The 16067-nt window shown below is 41.7% G+C and overlaps 1 protein-coding gene across 9 annotated transcripts in view; it reads left to right on the top strand.

Annotated features, from left to right (window-relative positions):
* Positions 1 to 1607: 1607 nt before the first annotated feature.
* BCAS3 (BCAS3 microtubule associated cell migration factor) overlaps positions 1608 to 16067 on the top strand; it is a 600416-nt gene continuing 585956 nt past the window's right edge. For 5 of the 9 annotated variants that reach the window (XM_088828647.1, XM_088828644.1, XM_088828645.1 and 2 more), the window contains exons 1-3: positions 3427 to 3510; positions 7445 to 7499; positions 15855 to 15930. In XM_088828647.1, coding sequence (XP_088684773.1) covers positions 3440 to 3510; positions 7445 to 7499; positions 15855 to 15930 — 202 coding nt within the window. In that variant the 5' untranslated portion in view covers positions 3427 to 3439. Of the gene's footprint in view, positions 2034 to 3422; positions 3511 to 7444; positions 7500 to 15854; positions 15931 to 16067 lie in introns of those variants that run through there. The other 4 variants (XM_055400120.2, XM_088828643.1, XM_088828641.1 and 1 more) reach the window with 3 other exon arrangements.

Here is a 16067-nt window from a genome sequence, read left to right as displayed (position 1 = left end):
TCAAAATTCATTCCTTTCCTAAGGCCTTTGTACCTGTTGCTTTGTCTAAACTGCTTTTCACTCAGAGCTGCTTAAAACCTGCTTCATTGAAATCTTGGTTCAAATGCCATCTCCTTAGAGGCCTTTCTTTACCACATTTCCTAAAATAAGCTATCTCTTATCTCTATTTATCTGGCTTATTTTTCCCCCATAGCATTTTACACTATTTGAAGTTCCCTCTTTGTCTATTTCTGTCTTCCTATCAGAGCCAAATTCTTTTGCTGAAGACAGACACATTGGTTGATTTATTTATTGCTGTATCTCCAGAGTCCAGAGCATGACTGACACTTAGTAGGTGCTCAGATATTTACTGATTGAATGAATTTGTGTTTATCATTTTTGTCTCCTTATTTCTTCCCTAGCTGAGGAGGAATAGTGAAAGAGTTATGGAGTTTAAAAATGCATATACAACGGTTATTTAGACTGAAACACCTTGTACAAATACTAGTTATTCTACTTGTGATTGTTACCTATTGGTCTCCTCTGAATTTCGTCTTTATTCCTTTTTGTGGGTCAGAGACAACATGAGAATAATAATGATTTAATTAACTAACTCTGAATTTTTAACTATCTATTGTATTCAGGCTTGTTAGGTGTTAAGGGGAATTCAACAATATGAAAGCCTTAGTCTACTCATGCCTAGGTGGAGTTTAACTTTCCGTGGGAGAAAATAAGACATGCCTTAGGGAAATAAGCAAAAAAACATTTTCAGAGACAACAAGTAAGCCAGGGATAGTAAAAGATCAAAAAGAATTCAAAATATTGGGAAAGATTCCTTCCTTATAGGGTTTCACGTAGGAAGCAAATCATAAAAGGCTGATGGTGCTGGGCATTTGTGTAGTGGAAGAAGATAAATTTTCTCAAAATCTTTCATTAGCCTAATGTTCAAACATCAGGCTGATAAATATCACTTTGGGTGTCCTTTTTTACTGGCACTCATTGAGCGTCATAATCAAATGGGTGGGTATATCTATATTTATCTCTCCAGCACCTGATTAACCGCATATTTCCCGTGAGACAGTTTCTCGGCTAAACTTTTTTCTTCTCACGGTGCTAAAACCTTTAAAAATTTTTTACTGCGGTATCAACACCTCTGTTACAAACCCCATAGCAATTAATGATCCATAGTCTCAGGGGACTGTCAGAGGTATTCAATTTGATACTGCCTATGAAGTGCTTAGGTCTTCACCATAACAATAAATGTTATCATTATTATAAAAGAAATGTCACTGGCGGAATGACACCAGGGAGATCTCCATCTGTTCCTTACGGGAAGTGTAAACAAGTGAGGAAGGAGTCAGGCGTGGCCCACCACCTAGGTCAAACAGACAACATGACAGCCGCACCCCTCATTCAGATCACCACCCCGGCTCCCGGGAGCCCACTGGGGGCGAACCAGCCTCAGCTCCCGGAAGGTAAACACATCGAAAAAGGCGGGGCAGAAGGCGGGTTCGGAATGGCTGAGTGGCCAGCGAAAAGTGATTGGCAGCTGCCATGTCCACGTGCTTTGAGCTTCGAACCAGCTGTCGCGAGAATTCGATGTAAACACACCCGTCCCGGTGTCGAGTCTGACTGCTAGCTTGCGACGCCCGAGTGAGGGACACGGGCTTCTGAGGCATGACGCTTTGTGACTGGGCCACGAAGGCGCTGAGCACAGAGGAAAACAGACGTGTTTGTAACTCCCCGCCACCTGCCTGCATTCGCAACCGAACCTGACACCTCGGCTTCACTCGAACTCGACATACTGTTTTGTTTTCCCTCGAGCCCCAGCGGATTGGGTCAATTCAGGAGGCGGGCCCGCCTCTTTCCTACTTGCTGGTTGGCGAAGCTGACCCCTGAGGGAGGTGCCCGGCCGAGGCCGGTGTGCATCTGGGATTGGCTGGAGAGGTAGTTCCGCTGAGGCGTGGTAGGAAGTGGTAACCGTCAATCACGAGGGGGAGACTCCAAACACTGAGCCTTGAGCTGGAGCGCAGCGTTTACCGGCGGGGCGGCCGGTGAGAGGGCTGGCGGTGCGGTGTGGATCGGGGGAGGCTGGGCGAGGACCAGGGACGGGCAGCGTGAGGGCAGGGGCTTTGGCTGGCGGGGATTCGGCGAGGAGGGGCTGTGGAGGTCGGAGGGGGAGGGGAAGCAGGGCCAGGGGCCAGAGGGCGGCCGGGGGCAGCGGCGGCTCGGTGTTGGAGGTTAAGTGGGTAGCGCCGCGCTGATGGCTTTCAGGAGAGTGGGGCCTGAGGGGCTGGCAAGGGTCGTTCTCGGGAGACAGGGTCCTTAAGGACAGTTTCTTGGGAGGCTGTGTTTCGAGAAATAAAGGGTGGAATGGAAATGAGAGGGCTGAGAGGCTGGAGGCGAAGGTCCCTTCTGAGGAAGGGGTCCCTGGGCTAGCTGGGGCAGGGGGTCTTTTGCTTGTAGCAGATGGGAATCGTCTGTGGGCGAGATTTCCATTAAGGTGATAGAATGCCCCTTGCTTAAAAGAGGTGGCTTTAGGGGCTTTCAAGATTAGCTCCAGGCTGTGTGGGGTCTCCTAAGATCTTTCACATTGCTGTCTCTTTTAACCTTAACCAAGTGTGTTCCATGCTTTTAAAACCTCCCAAGTGATTCAGATGCTTGTTAGGCATTCAAGAGTCAGGATTCAGTGATGGGACTGGAAAGGATAAAGGGCTTCTAATGTCATATAAGTTTTTATTACTTGCTTAGACTCTGGTGATTAGGTTACAATAGCAGAGGGGTTAACAGATATGATTTTGAAAATCTTGTTACATTGTGACCATGCAGTCTCTTTTTAAATATATAATTGACATAAAGTATTAGTTTCAGGTGTATCCATAATGATTCGATATTTGTATATATTGTGAAATGATCACCACAATAAGACTGGAAAACACCCATTAGGATACATATGTAGTCTTACTCATAGATTACCAAAGATCTTAGTTGGAAGATGTTACCTCACTGCTCCATTTGGTCTTAAAATACTGTACCTTGTATATTTTTTATTATCTCAACATTAGAGTTCAGTAAATTCTTTAATTTTGGCTCACAAAGGTAGCACATTTGTTTTTATAAAGTGGTCCTGTGCTAGACTTTCCATCCCTTCCTGGTTTATGTTAACAGGAGCTCAGCGGGTCCTACAGTAGTCTTAACTAGTTTTGTGGTTCTGAGGCTTGGTGCAAATAAGAAGACCTCACAGTAGTTTGAAAAGTACTTTTGTCTACTTCTTCCTATTCTGCCCTCTGCCCTTCCAGGTATAAGAGGAATTGCTGGGAGATTTTCCTATATTTTATGCATTTTTGACAACAGATCTCTAGCGAGCAACCATATATCTTTCTTCCTATCCTGAACAGTAATGATCCTTTTTGCTTTTGTCTGTCTGTTCATTCTGGAAACAGGTTTTGTGAATGAAGCAATGGCTACAGACTCCCCCAGAAGACCCAGTCGTTGTACTGGAGGAGTTGTGGTTCGCCCTCAGGCTGTCACGTAAGCGACTTTCAGATGAACTTGATAGGTGAAAGAAAGATTACTCAGAATAGTAGCTAACAATGAGCTTTCTTTCCTGAACTGTGCTTACTTTTGAAAATCTGTTTAACTTGGCTTTACAGGATGACAGATATCATTGATTGCCAAAGCCAAATAAAAGCAATAATTGGAGGGTCAAGTTGATGTGTTTAGCACATTTATAGAGTACATGAAAAACACAAGAGTACTGTTTTTTCAAACCTCAGTTTTAACAATTAGTGGGTCATTAAATCAGTTTAGTCGATCAGGACCATTTCAAAAATAGAAAATAATAGAAAATATAATTGGAGGTTAGTACTGTGTTCTGACAAGCACGTAGATATATTCATTCACATGTATGTGTATATTTACTCTGTGTGTGTGGATGTGCTCGGTTGTGTCCAACTCTTTGTGACCCTGTGGACTGTAGCCCACCTGGCTCCTCTGCCCATGGGATTTTCCTGGCAAGAATACCATATTGTGATATAAAATATATCACTCTAGGTCTCAGTCAGAAAGTTTCAAAGTCAGTGTCACAGAGAGTACATTTCTATATTTTAAGCATTTTTTGACAAAGCATATCTGTACTTTCTAGGAGCTTATAATCTAATGTAGTTTAAGATGTTTATACTTGTAAGCACTGTAGTGAATAAAAAAGATGCCAGCAAAACAGCATGAGAATTTAGAGGGAATATTTTAGTGGAAGTATTTAGTTGGAGTACTTTAGATCTGAAAAGGTTTCGTTAAGAAGCTAACATTTATAGTGTACTTTAAAAGTAGAATATAATTTGGGCAGTTAGAATCAAGGGCACATTTTCAGAAAAGGGGATGGAGTGAGCAGATGTGGGAAAAGCAAGCTGTTTTCATAAATGAAATCTTAGGGAAGTTGGCCTATTTAAAGGAGGTTGGGGTGGACAATCAGGACCCTTGAAGAGCTGGCTAAGGAGATGAAATTTGTTTTCTGTCTTTCAAAAATGTTCATAAGGGAATTGTAGCATTTTGGATTATTTCCCTTGGACAGTTTAGCATGTTACATAAAGATTCCCTTCGTAGATTAACAGAAATATATACATACTATGATAATTTACCATTAAACTTCCTTTCTTTTCCTCTTGTGTTTCCCAGGACTATATATTCCTTCACTAACTAAGGACCATGGCAATAGGTTAAGCATATTATTAGCTATGAGTTAGGCACTGTTTCAGTCTTACAAAGTCTTGTAAAGTCTTCGTTTTACAGGTGAGGAAACCAAAACAGAGAGACAGCAATTTTCCTTGATAACAGCCAAGAAAGGAAACCTGGATCAAACCCAGGCAATTTGTGTCCAGAGTCTGTGCGCTTTATGCGCTGTTCTATGCTGCCTCGCCATATGGTATTCCACATATATTGCTTTCATTATGCAACATGTAATTTTAGTGTTTTTTGGAAGTTCTTTAATTTATTCAGTGTTCTCTTAACTAGTAATGCTTGAGCATCTACTCTGTGCCTAAATATTAACTTATAGGTTCCGGAGATAAAAGGTAAATATGAGAGAGGGATTCCTTCCTGTAACAGAGTTTACATTCCAGTGTGGGACACAGTCCATAAAGTAATTACAGGCTGTGATCAGTGCCCAGTGTGCTCTGATGGAGAGTGACATAGGAGAGTGGGATTTAAGGCTGTCAGGGAGGGCCTCTCTGAGGAGGTAACACTAAGGCTGGAGATCTGAAAGACAGGGAAGAGTCTGAGTAGGAATCTATGGAGAACAAAAGCTGATGTAAAGGTCTTGGTTCAAAGAAGAGCTTGGTGTGTTCTAGGAATTGAAGTTGCGTGTGACTGAAGCAGGCTAAGTAAGGAGAGGGGGAGAAAAATGAGGTTGGAGAGGAAGGCCTAATCAGTTTTTATAGGTATCTAAGGAGAAGGAAACGGTAACCCACTCCAGTATTCTTGCCTGGAGAATCGCATGGACGGAGAAGCCTGGTAGGCTACAGTCACGGGGTCGCAAAGAGTCAGACACCACTGAGCGACGGAACGGAACGGAACGGAAGGCATATTGCCTTTTAAAAAAATAGGATTTAGGATAACTCACATTGTTTCCTTCAAATGTAATTTTTCACATTTCTCTAAAATGAAGTTGATTTGGTGTTTTGAATAATTTTTTTTTTCTCTATTTGCTGATAGACATTTTTCTCCATTTGCTGATATTTCACATTTGAAATATCTACAGGATCCTTAATATGGGCTTCCAGGTGGTTTAGTGGTAAAGAATCTGCCTGCCAATACAGGAGACACAGGAGATGTGCCTTCAATCTCTGGGTTGGGAAGATCCCCTAGAGGAGGAAATGGCAACCCACGAAAAGTATTCTTGCCTGCAGAAGTGCTATGAACAGAGGAGCCTGGTGGCTACAGTCCATGGGGTTGCAAAGAGTTGGACATGACAGTGCACGCGCACACACACATGCAGTGTCCTTAATAGTTCTTCACTTTTATGCATTTTGATATTTTCCCGTGTCTTACCTATGTCACGAGTTCTATGAGGATTTCTTAATAACTCCTAATGCCTGCACCTGCATCAAAACAGATTCATTTTGCTGTACACAGGTAAGGGATTAGGATTAGGTTCATAACCAATTTAAAGAGAAGGTCACTGAATACTGAGTCATCAGCAGTAGTTTTTCTTGCTCTAACTAGGGCATTCTTCTGCTCTGACTTAGGATGATCCTGCTCTAGTCAAGTCTTCTGTCATCACTCTTTTAGTATGAGTTAAAAAGTTGTATCTATTGGGTTGGCCAGAAAGTTCATTTGGGTTATGAACTTTTTGGCCAATCCAGTATATCAAAATAAGAGACCATGTGGCCGTAAAAAAGAATGAGATATTGCCATTTGCAGCAATACTGATGGACCTAAAGATTATCATACTGAGTGAAGTAAGCCAGGCGAAGAAAGACAGATCTATGATAGCACTTATATGTGGAATCTAAAAACAAATACAGATACATTCATTTATAATGCAGAGACAGACTCACAGATAAATAAAGCAAACTTAGGGTTACCAAAGTGGAAGGAGAAGGGGAGGGATAAGCTGAGAGTGTGGGATTAACAGAGATACATAAAGTAAGCAATAAGGATTTACTGTATAGTCCCGGGAACTATGTATAATACCTTCTAATAACCTATAATGGAAAAGAATTGAGAAAAAGTAGAAAACTGAATCACTTTGATCTGTACATCTAAAACTTACACAATATTGTGAGTCAACTATGAAATGAAGTGGAAGTCACTCAGTTGTGTCCAACTCTTTGCGACCCATGGACTATATAGTCCATAGAATTCTCCAGGTCAAAATACTGGAGTGGTAGCCTTTCCCTTCTTCATGTGATCTTCCCAACTGAGGGATCAAACCCAGGTCTCCCACATTGCAGGCAGATTCTTCACCAGCTGAGCCACCAGGGAAACTACTCTTTGCGACCCAGTGTTCTGGAATTCTCCAGGCCAGAATACTGGAATGGGTAGTCTTTCCCTTCTCCAGGGTATCTTCCCAACCCAGGAATGGAACCGAGGTCTACTTCAATTTAAAAAAATGGAGGGACTTCCCTGGTGATCCAGTGGTTAAGACTTTTTGCTTCCATTGCAGGGGGCACAGATTTGATCTCTGGTCAGGGAACTGAATTCCTGCATGCCATGTGGCACAGCCAAAAAAAAAAAACACATGACTTTTAAGAAGAATTAATGTTTGAAAGAAATTTAAAGCTCATTTGTGTTTAAAAACATATTCAGAGAAATTAAGAAAGCAAGTTAGCAGAATTACCAGGTGATGAAAGTTGTTTTTTCTTTTTAAAATATTATGAATAACTTTCTTAGGGCTTGTAGAAAGAGCTTTTCTTTGTTTTATATTTAGCTGTCATGTTAAGTTTTCTTCGTCTCACCCCTTTTTCAGGGAGCAGTCCTACATGGAAAGTGTCGTAACTTTTCTGCAAGATGTTGTGCCTCAGGTAAGTATCTCTGTGGTTTTGTAAATAGCATGTCTTACTCTTGGCCAGGGAAGTTCTGAAATATTCTGTTCCCTGAGTTTGACACCAGTATTGTCAACTTAAGAAAGACTTTTGATGTTTGAGCATCGCGAGCATTGGTAGTGTGGAACTATTCCTGCTGTTACTATTAGATGTGCCTTAGTTTTGTGCTGATGTTGTCATAATTATGTTTCTTTAGGGCTTGATTTCCTAAGAGGAATCAAGGTGAGGTACTAGTTGAGAGATGGGGCTTGGGACTGCCTATTTGGGTTCTGTTTCCAAAATATTTCTCTTGTCTTGATTAACTGTTGCCTGTTGAAAGTGAAATAAGCAATATGTGCTTTGCATTTGGTTAACGAGGTACTATATTAGCCAATACTGAGTGCGGATCTGTATCACTTTCATACTGAACAGTAGTTTTATGCCAGTTAGAGCTTGTTTTGTTGCTCTAGGGCTTCCCTGGTGGCTCAGATGGTAAAGAACCTGCCTGCAGTGCAGGAGACCTGGGTTTGATCCTGGGTCAGGATCCCCTAGAGAAGGGAATGGCTACCCACTCCAGTATTCTTGCCTGGAGAATTCTGTGCACAGAGGAGGCTGGAGGGCTACAGTCCACGGGGTTGCAAAGAGTCAGACACAACTGAGTGACCAACAGTTTGTTACTCTAAGAGAGTAAGCCCTTTACTGTTCGCTCTGAAACTGTGAGAATAAAGAAGGAGAGCAACTCTCCTGGGATCGTCTCTAGTGCATCATCACCCAGACTTCAATTAACATAGGTAACACTTGGTACACTTGTTAAAAATAATTTCCAGGCCCATCTCCAGGTGAGTTTGTCTTAAGGGAATTGAGGCGGCCTCCAGTAACTTGTGTCTCTAGGAAGGATCTCAGGTAGTTCTTGGGAAGCAGTATCTTTGGGAAGTTGCTGGTTAGTGGAGTTCCTAAAGGGGAAGGGTTCTGGTTTTCTCTGGTGCTGTCAGTATTCCGACTGCCATGATATCTGTAATTGCAGTGATGAAAAAGGGCATTCATAAATCCAGTGTCCCAGATTTCGGAGAAGGTCCTGGAAAAGTCTAAAATCCAGATTTCAATTGTAGTACACCAATTGTGTTCTTCAAATAAGGGAAAATATTAAGGCATATTTGGTCTTCCTTTATTATATTCAGTCAACTTTGATGAAAATAGGTCATAATGGCAAGATCTCTGGGGCCTGTAAGGCAAAATAAATGCTTTCTTTTCTTGAGGAACTTGGTTCAGTAGGGAAGTCAATGGCTTGAAACAATCAGAGGTAGTAGTAACATATCAGTAAGTGCTGCACCTGGTATTAACAGGCTGAATATTTAATTGCTCAGGGAATGCACAGCAAAGGAAGAGTGAAAGAGTCAAGTTCCAAAGGACATTGGAAGTGGGGTCAGTTGAAATGAATGGAAATGTGATGGTGAAGGAAACTGCCCAGCTGGGTATGGTAGGTGGCAGAGTTGCTGTGGCTGTAGAGACTCTTGTATAGCCCAGGCTTAGAAAGCGATCAGGGCCAAAACCCAACTTGGTCTTCTACAAACTGTACCTTTCTCTTAACCCCTGAACCTTGATATGAGGCTAGTTCTAAGGAAGGAGCACTTGAACATCTTGATAATCTACCTTCCCTTTAGAGTGCCCCTTTATAAAATTTTTCAAAGGCACCTTTTGTGCTCGTGGAAACCCTGCGTAGCAAGCAGTTTTTTTGTCAGCTGGAAGAGAGAGGCTGCGATCAGAGGCTTTGAGGCACTAGTTGGAGATTTTTATAGAGAAACAAAAATACTGGATTGAGCGATAGACTGAAAATAGGGTACTGCTAAAACTGATTGGGTTTTAGCCAAGAACGTTATGATGATGAAAGGTGGAAGATTAACTTAGTTTTTATTAGGATTATGCATCAGGAAGGGGATAAGCTATGCAATTGACGATGAAGATTGGGATCAGAGTTAGGTACCTGTGGAAGTAAAGATGTAGTTATGGATCTAAGAAATAGAATAGTCATTTAAGAAGTTTTTATTGTGTAAGTCATTATTCTAGTGACTATGGAAAGAAAGCAAAAATTCAGGCAGCAGACTTTATTCAACCAGGCGCACCACCGGTTGGGTGCTGTGTTAAGGGATGCTCGGTGCCTGTCCTAAAGGCTTCATAGTCTAGAGACTTCCCTGGTGGTCCAGTGCTTAAGACTCCATGTTTCCAATGCAGGGGGCCTGGCTTCTATCCCTGGTCAGGGAACTAGATCCCATATGCTGCAACTGAGTTTATATTCTTCACCTAAAGATCCCATGGGCACAACTAAGAGCTGGAGCAGCCAAATAAAAAAAAGCTTCTTGGTCTTGTGCAGTAGTCAGGCAGACCCTTTCTTTAAAGGGCTAGTGAAGTTTTGCAGCTCATTCAGTCTTTGCTGCAAGTGCTCAGCGCTGCATTTTACATAAAAGAAAGGGTATGGCTGTATTAACATAGAGCTTGATTTATGAACACAGGTTGTTTAGTCACTGAGTCGTGTCCTACTCTTTGACACCTCATGGACGGTAGTCTGCCAAGCTTCTCTGTCCATGGGATTTTCCAGGCAAGAACACTGGAGTGGGGTGAGGTTTCCTTCTCCAATAAACACAGGTGGTAGAACAGATTTGATGACCCATGGTCCCTTTTTTCCACATTTAATCTAGAATAGAATGGGAAAGACTAGAGATCTCTTTAAGAAAATTGGAGTTACCAAGGTAATGTTTCATACAAAGATAGGCCCAATAAAGGATGAAAATGGCAAGGACCTAACAGAAGCAGAAGATGTTAAGAAAAGGTGGCAAGAATACACAGAAAAACTGTATAAAAAAGCTTTTAATGACCGACTTAACCATGATGATGCGATCACTCACCTAGAGCTAGACATCCTGGAGTGTGAAATCAGGTGAGCCTTAGAAAGTCTTACTACAAACAAGTTCTAGTTGAGCTATTTCAGATCTTAGAAGATGATGCTGTCAAAGTGATGCACTCATTATACCAGCAAATTTAGAAAACTCAGCAGTGGCCATAGGACAGGAAAAGGTCAGTTTTCATTCCAGTCCCAAAGAAAAGCAATGCCAAATAATGTTCAAGTTACCCCACAACTGCACTCATTTCACAGGCTAGCAAGGTAATCCTGAAAATGCTTCAAGTTAGGCTTCAACAGTACGTGAGCTGAGAACTTGCAGATATACAAGCTGGATTTAGAAAAGGCAGAGGAACAAGAGATCAAATCACCAACATCTGCAGGATCGTAGAAAAAGAAATGGAATTCCAAAAAAAAATCTACTTCTGCATCATTAACTATGCTAAAGCCTTTGACTGTGTGGATCACAACAAACTGTAATATTTTTAAAGAGGTGGAAATGTTAGACCACCTTACCTACCTCCTGAGAAACCTGTGTGCAAGAACAAGATACAACAGTTAGAAGTGGACATGGAACAAAGGACTGGTTCTAGATTGGGAAAGGAGTATGTCAAGGCTGTATATTGTCACCCTGCTTATTTAACTTATATGCAGAGTACATAATGTGAAATGCTGGACTGGATGAATCACAAGGTGGAATCAAGATTGCTGGGAGAAATATCAACAACCTCAGATATGTAGATGATACCACTTTAATGGCAGAAAATGAAGAGAAACTAAGGAGCTTCTTGATGAAGGTGATAAAGGAGAGTGAAAAAGCTGGCTTAAAACTCAACATTCAAAAAACAAAGATCATGGCATCTGGTTCTATCACTTCATGGCAAATAAGTGGGGGATATGTGGGAAAAGTGTCAGATTTCATTTCCTTGGACTCCAAAATCACTGCAGACAGTGACTGCAGCCACAAAATTAAACGACGCTTACTCCTTGAAAGAGTAGCTATGTCAAACCTATACAGTGTTTTAAACAGCTTGAGACATCATTTTGCAGACCAAGGTCTGTCTAGTCAAGCTATGGTTTATTCAGTAGTCATGTATGGATGTGATAGTAGGACCATAAAGAAGACTGAGTGCTGAAGAATTGATGTATTTGAACTATGGTGCTGGAGAAGACTCTTGAGAGTCCCTTGGATTGCAAGGAGATCAAACCAGTTAATTTAAATGAAATCAGTCCTAAATATTCGTTGGAAGGACTGATGCTGAAGTTCCAGTACTTTGGCCATCTAATACAAAGAGCTGACTCATTGGAAAAGACCCTGATGCTGGGAAAAATTGAGGGCAAAAGGAGAATGGGACAACAGTGGGTGAGATGGGTGGATGGCATCACTGACTCAATGGATATGAGTTTGAGGATACTCAGGGAGATAGTGATAGACAGAGAAGCCTGCCTTGCTGCAGTTCATGGGGTTGCAAAGAGTCAGACACAACTGAGCGACTGAACAACAACAAATCCAGAATCTGCCATTTTGCATTCAGCCACTTGGAAAACGCTACATCTTTGCTGAGGTTATGTTCCAACTCCTGAATTCATGGAGCCTAAAAATTATTCTCTGGGTTTCCAAATATCCCTAAGAGGGAGAAAATGTGTTTTCAGACTTATATCAGCTTCTTCAGCTGTCACAAATAGTGTGCATTCCCGCTGTGTTTAACAGATGTCATTGATGGCTGGTAGAAGCCCTAAGCTATGCCCTTTGGCTTAATAACTATACTTAGGAAAACTTACTAAAAAATTCTCAGAAAAAAAAAGTTACAGCCCAGAACTTTTCAGTGAAAAATTTTGACATTTTTCTGTGTGAACAATTGTAGCCACAGGACTTCCCTGGTGGTCCAGTGGCTAAGACTCCGTGCTCCCAATGTAGGAGGCCACGGGCCAGGGTTAGATCCCTGGTCAGGGGCCCAGATCCCACATGCTGCAACGAAGACCCAGGGCAGCCAAATCAATCAATAAATAAAATTATAGCCTGCCCAAATGTCAGTAATAGTCAAGCAAATTCTATATGGTCTCTGTAGAATAATTTGCTATAATTAAAAAGTAATACTTTTGACAAAGAGCATTCAGTGGAAGTTATTTTCTCTGCAGTGAAGAAACAACACAGCCTCAGTGATTGTTGCTGTGTTTTTTAAATTCAGTAATGACTCTGTGCTTATGAATGTGTGTATGTTTTAGAAACCAGATAAGAAATAAAAGGAGAAACAACAAGTCCTGTATCAGTAATGGGATAAAACCTTGAAGTCTAAATAAGAGAGCAGTGCTGTTGGATCTTGATTGAAGCAGGGCTAAAAATCAGTGCTGGGGGAGAAATTATGTGGCAGTACACTGACCTCCAGTAAGATAGCAGATAAACCTGAATGGGGGCCTTCCCTGGTGGCATAGTGGGTAGGAAGCTGCCTACCAATTTAGGGGACACCAGTTTGATCCCTGGTCTGGGAAGATCCCACGTGCAGTGGAGCAACTGAGCCTGTTCACAGCTGCTGAAGCCTGCACTCTCTAGGGGCCTCCAGCCACAACTAATGAGCCCCTGGGCCGCAACTATTGAAGCCCGTGTGCCTCGAGCCTGTGCTCCGCAGCAAGAGAAGCCACCGCATCGAGAAGCCTGCATACTGCAACTAGAGAGTAGCTCCACTGTCCACAACTAGAGAAAGCCTGTTTGCAGCAGTGAAGACCCAGTGGAGCCAAATAAATAAAGCAGTGTGTACATATCAAAAAAAAAAAAAAAGAAAAAATCTGAGTTGGCACCTGGTGAGTCTGTGCTTCACTGACAATAAACGGCTCAGACATGAATAAAGGATATCATCGAAAGCTGGGAGGCAAAATGACATGATGTCACGTGCCTTCTAGATGCCAACCTGCAGGAAGGCACACGAGATGCTTTAGTCAACTTCATAGAATTTTCTCAGAAATGCTTAGTAAAGAGCAGTATGTCTACTGAGGAGAGATAAAAACCTGAAGACGTAGCAAAAGTATGCAGGCCTTGTGAAAGTCTTGTTTCTTCCCGAAGGGAAAAGAGAAGAAGTCTTAAGAGTTCCAATCCACTGAAAAGCATCTTTTAACCTTGTTTCATGCTGCATGTTGGCCAGAAGTCAAAGGAGAGCATCGTGCAAATGCTGCAGAGAAATTGGGAGAATGTTGATTAAGGAGGTGATAAGCTGCCTTAAGGGTTCCCCAGTGGCTCAGCAATAAAGAATTTGCCTGCAGTGCAGCCGAGGTGGGTTCGATCCCTGGTTTGGGAAGATCCCCTGGGGGAGGAAATGGCAACCCACTCCAGTGTTCTTGCCTGGAGAATCCCCTGGACAGAGGAGCCTGGTGGGCTACAGTCCATAGGCTTGCAGCGAAACTGAAGTGACTTAGTGCACATGCACACACAAGCAGCCTTATGCTAAATGGAAGGTTTGGAAATGTATTATTGCTTTACCAGGTTAATGGAGAGCCTGACATAGGGAAAAAGGGGTCATCCTAAATGCGATGTGGGATCCTAGGTTGAGTCCTGGAGAAAGGACATTAGTGGAAAAACTGCTGAGGTCCCAGTAATGACTGGGGCTTAACTAGTAGTAAAGCACCTGTGTTAGTCACTGGTTTTGACAGAGGTAACATGGTAAGGTAAGATTTGGTTAGATTAGATAGTTAATAGTAGATGAAATTGGTTGACTGGTATATGAGAACTCTCGGTGCTATGTTTAATAATCTAAAATTATTCCCAGGTGAGAACTTTATTTTTAATCAGGAGAGTTTTGTTTTGTATTTTCTGAAGATTTTTTAATTTTGGCTGCACTGAGGCTTAGTTGCTCCTGCAGCATGAGATCTTAGTTTCCCAACCAGGGATTGAACCTGCTTCTCCTGCATTGGAAGGTGGTTTCTCAACTGCTGGACACCCAGGGAATTTCCAAGAGTTTTCAAGGATAAGAGAGCAGGACAGAGGAAGAAGATGAGGATGAGATGGCTGAAGATAAAGTACATGAATTAGTTGATTCTAGTACAGATTTTCCTTTTCTCCAAAGGAATTAATTGTACTATACATATCTCAGGTTGTTTTTTTTTTAAACAAAGACAATTTAAATCACATGAATGTGTAAGATAACATTTTGTTTAATAAACCTAGTATTAAAATGATCCTGTCTTTTAGTAATATCTTTAATGGCCCTTCCCTGGTGTCTCAGACAGTAAAGCGTCTGCCTACAATGCGGGAGACCTGGTTTCAATCCCTGAGTGGGGAAGATCCCCTGGAGAAGGAAATGGCAACCCACTCCAGTATTGCCTGGAAAATCCCATGGACAGAGGAGCCTGGTAGCCTACAGTCCATGGGGTCAAAGAGTCGGACACGACTGAGCGACTTCACTTAGTGGCCCTTAACATTGTGTAGTACAGAAAAGGACTGTAAAGTGACATGGAAATTTAAAGCAAGTCACGTATAACACAGGTTATATATTGGATAGTAGTTTTTGTAAGCTTTCGATACAGTTTATATTAAATAACTTCTGTGAACTGAGTATCACTTTATAACTTAAAATATTGCAGCTTTCTGTTGACATCCTCAGTGCTTACAAGTATATACAGCTTAGAAAATCTAGATACTTTTAGATAGAAGCATTTGCTTTGCGGAGAGATGACTCCCTTTGAATACTGACAGGAGACTTCCCTGGCCGCTCCAGTGGTTAGGACTTCACCTTCCAGTGCAGGCGGTGCAGGTTCAATCCCTGGTCAGGGAGCTAAGATTGCACATACCTCACAACCAAAAAATCGAAAGATAAAACAGAAACAATATTGTAACAAATTCAATAAAAACTTTAAAAATGGTTCAGTTTAAAAAGAATGCTGGTGGATACTGTTGATACTCTCCCAGTGGCTGCACAGCAATTTATGCTTATCTTTGTGACCCTTGTGGGCTTGCAAGAAAGCTTATAGGTTGGGTCTAGAGGCCAGATAAGAGGCTGAACAGTAATATGTTTTTTCCATTCCCCAACTCTGGCCAGCACCCTCCACCTGGAACTGGTGGTTAGTGGAAAGTAATGATCTTGTCAATTTTAGGTAGAGAATCATTGCCTGATCATGAACACTTGGAAACTAAATCAGTATATGTGGTGGTTTGGTTTATTTCTTCAGTTTTATTTGTTGACCAGTATAGGAGATTAGTTTTTTGAGTGTCTTTCAATTATAGTGACACTTCCAATAGACTCTGATCATTGTATTTTAGGTTTCTGAAGTTCTTAGGCTAAAAACCCTTTTCTGACCAAGATTATCAGATTCCTGGAGAGCTTTCTTTGAAAATAAAAATATTACACCATGTGCTGCCAGTTCTCAAGATGTAGGATTGGTGAGGTTGGAGGGGTTCAGTTACTCTTTGTTTTAAACATCGGTAGTAGTCGTGCTAAAACATTTTCATTCAAATGTTTCTGTTTACTATACAGGCTTACAGTGGAACACCTCTAACAGAAGAAAAGGAGAAAATAGTCTGGGTCAGATTTGAAAATGCAGATTTAAATGGTATGCTTTTAACTTTTGGTGGGGGGGGCATGTGAATTAAATGTTTGAGGTTGTCACCTGATTCCAAAACGAGAACCCTTACCTTTTGTCAGGTTACTTTCTCTTAAAATGATTTTTTAAGTTTTCGAAAAACATTT

The sequence above is a fragment of the Moschus berezovskii genome, chromosome 20 (assembly GCF_049115385.1).
Source record: "Moschus berezovskii isolate FMDL1 chromosome 20, NW_MosBer_1.0, whole genome shotgun sequence".
Taxonomy (NCBI): Eukaryota; Metazoa; Chordata; class Mammalia; order Artiodactyla; family Moschidae; genus Moschus; species Moschus berezovskii.
Note: the sequence above shows the minus strand (reverse complement) of the source record. Positions and strands in the feature narration are given on the sequence as shown.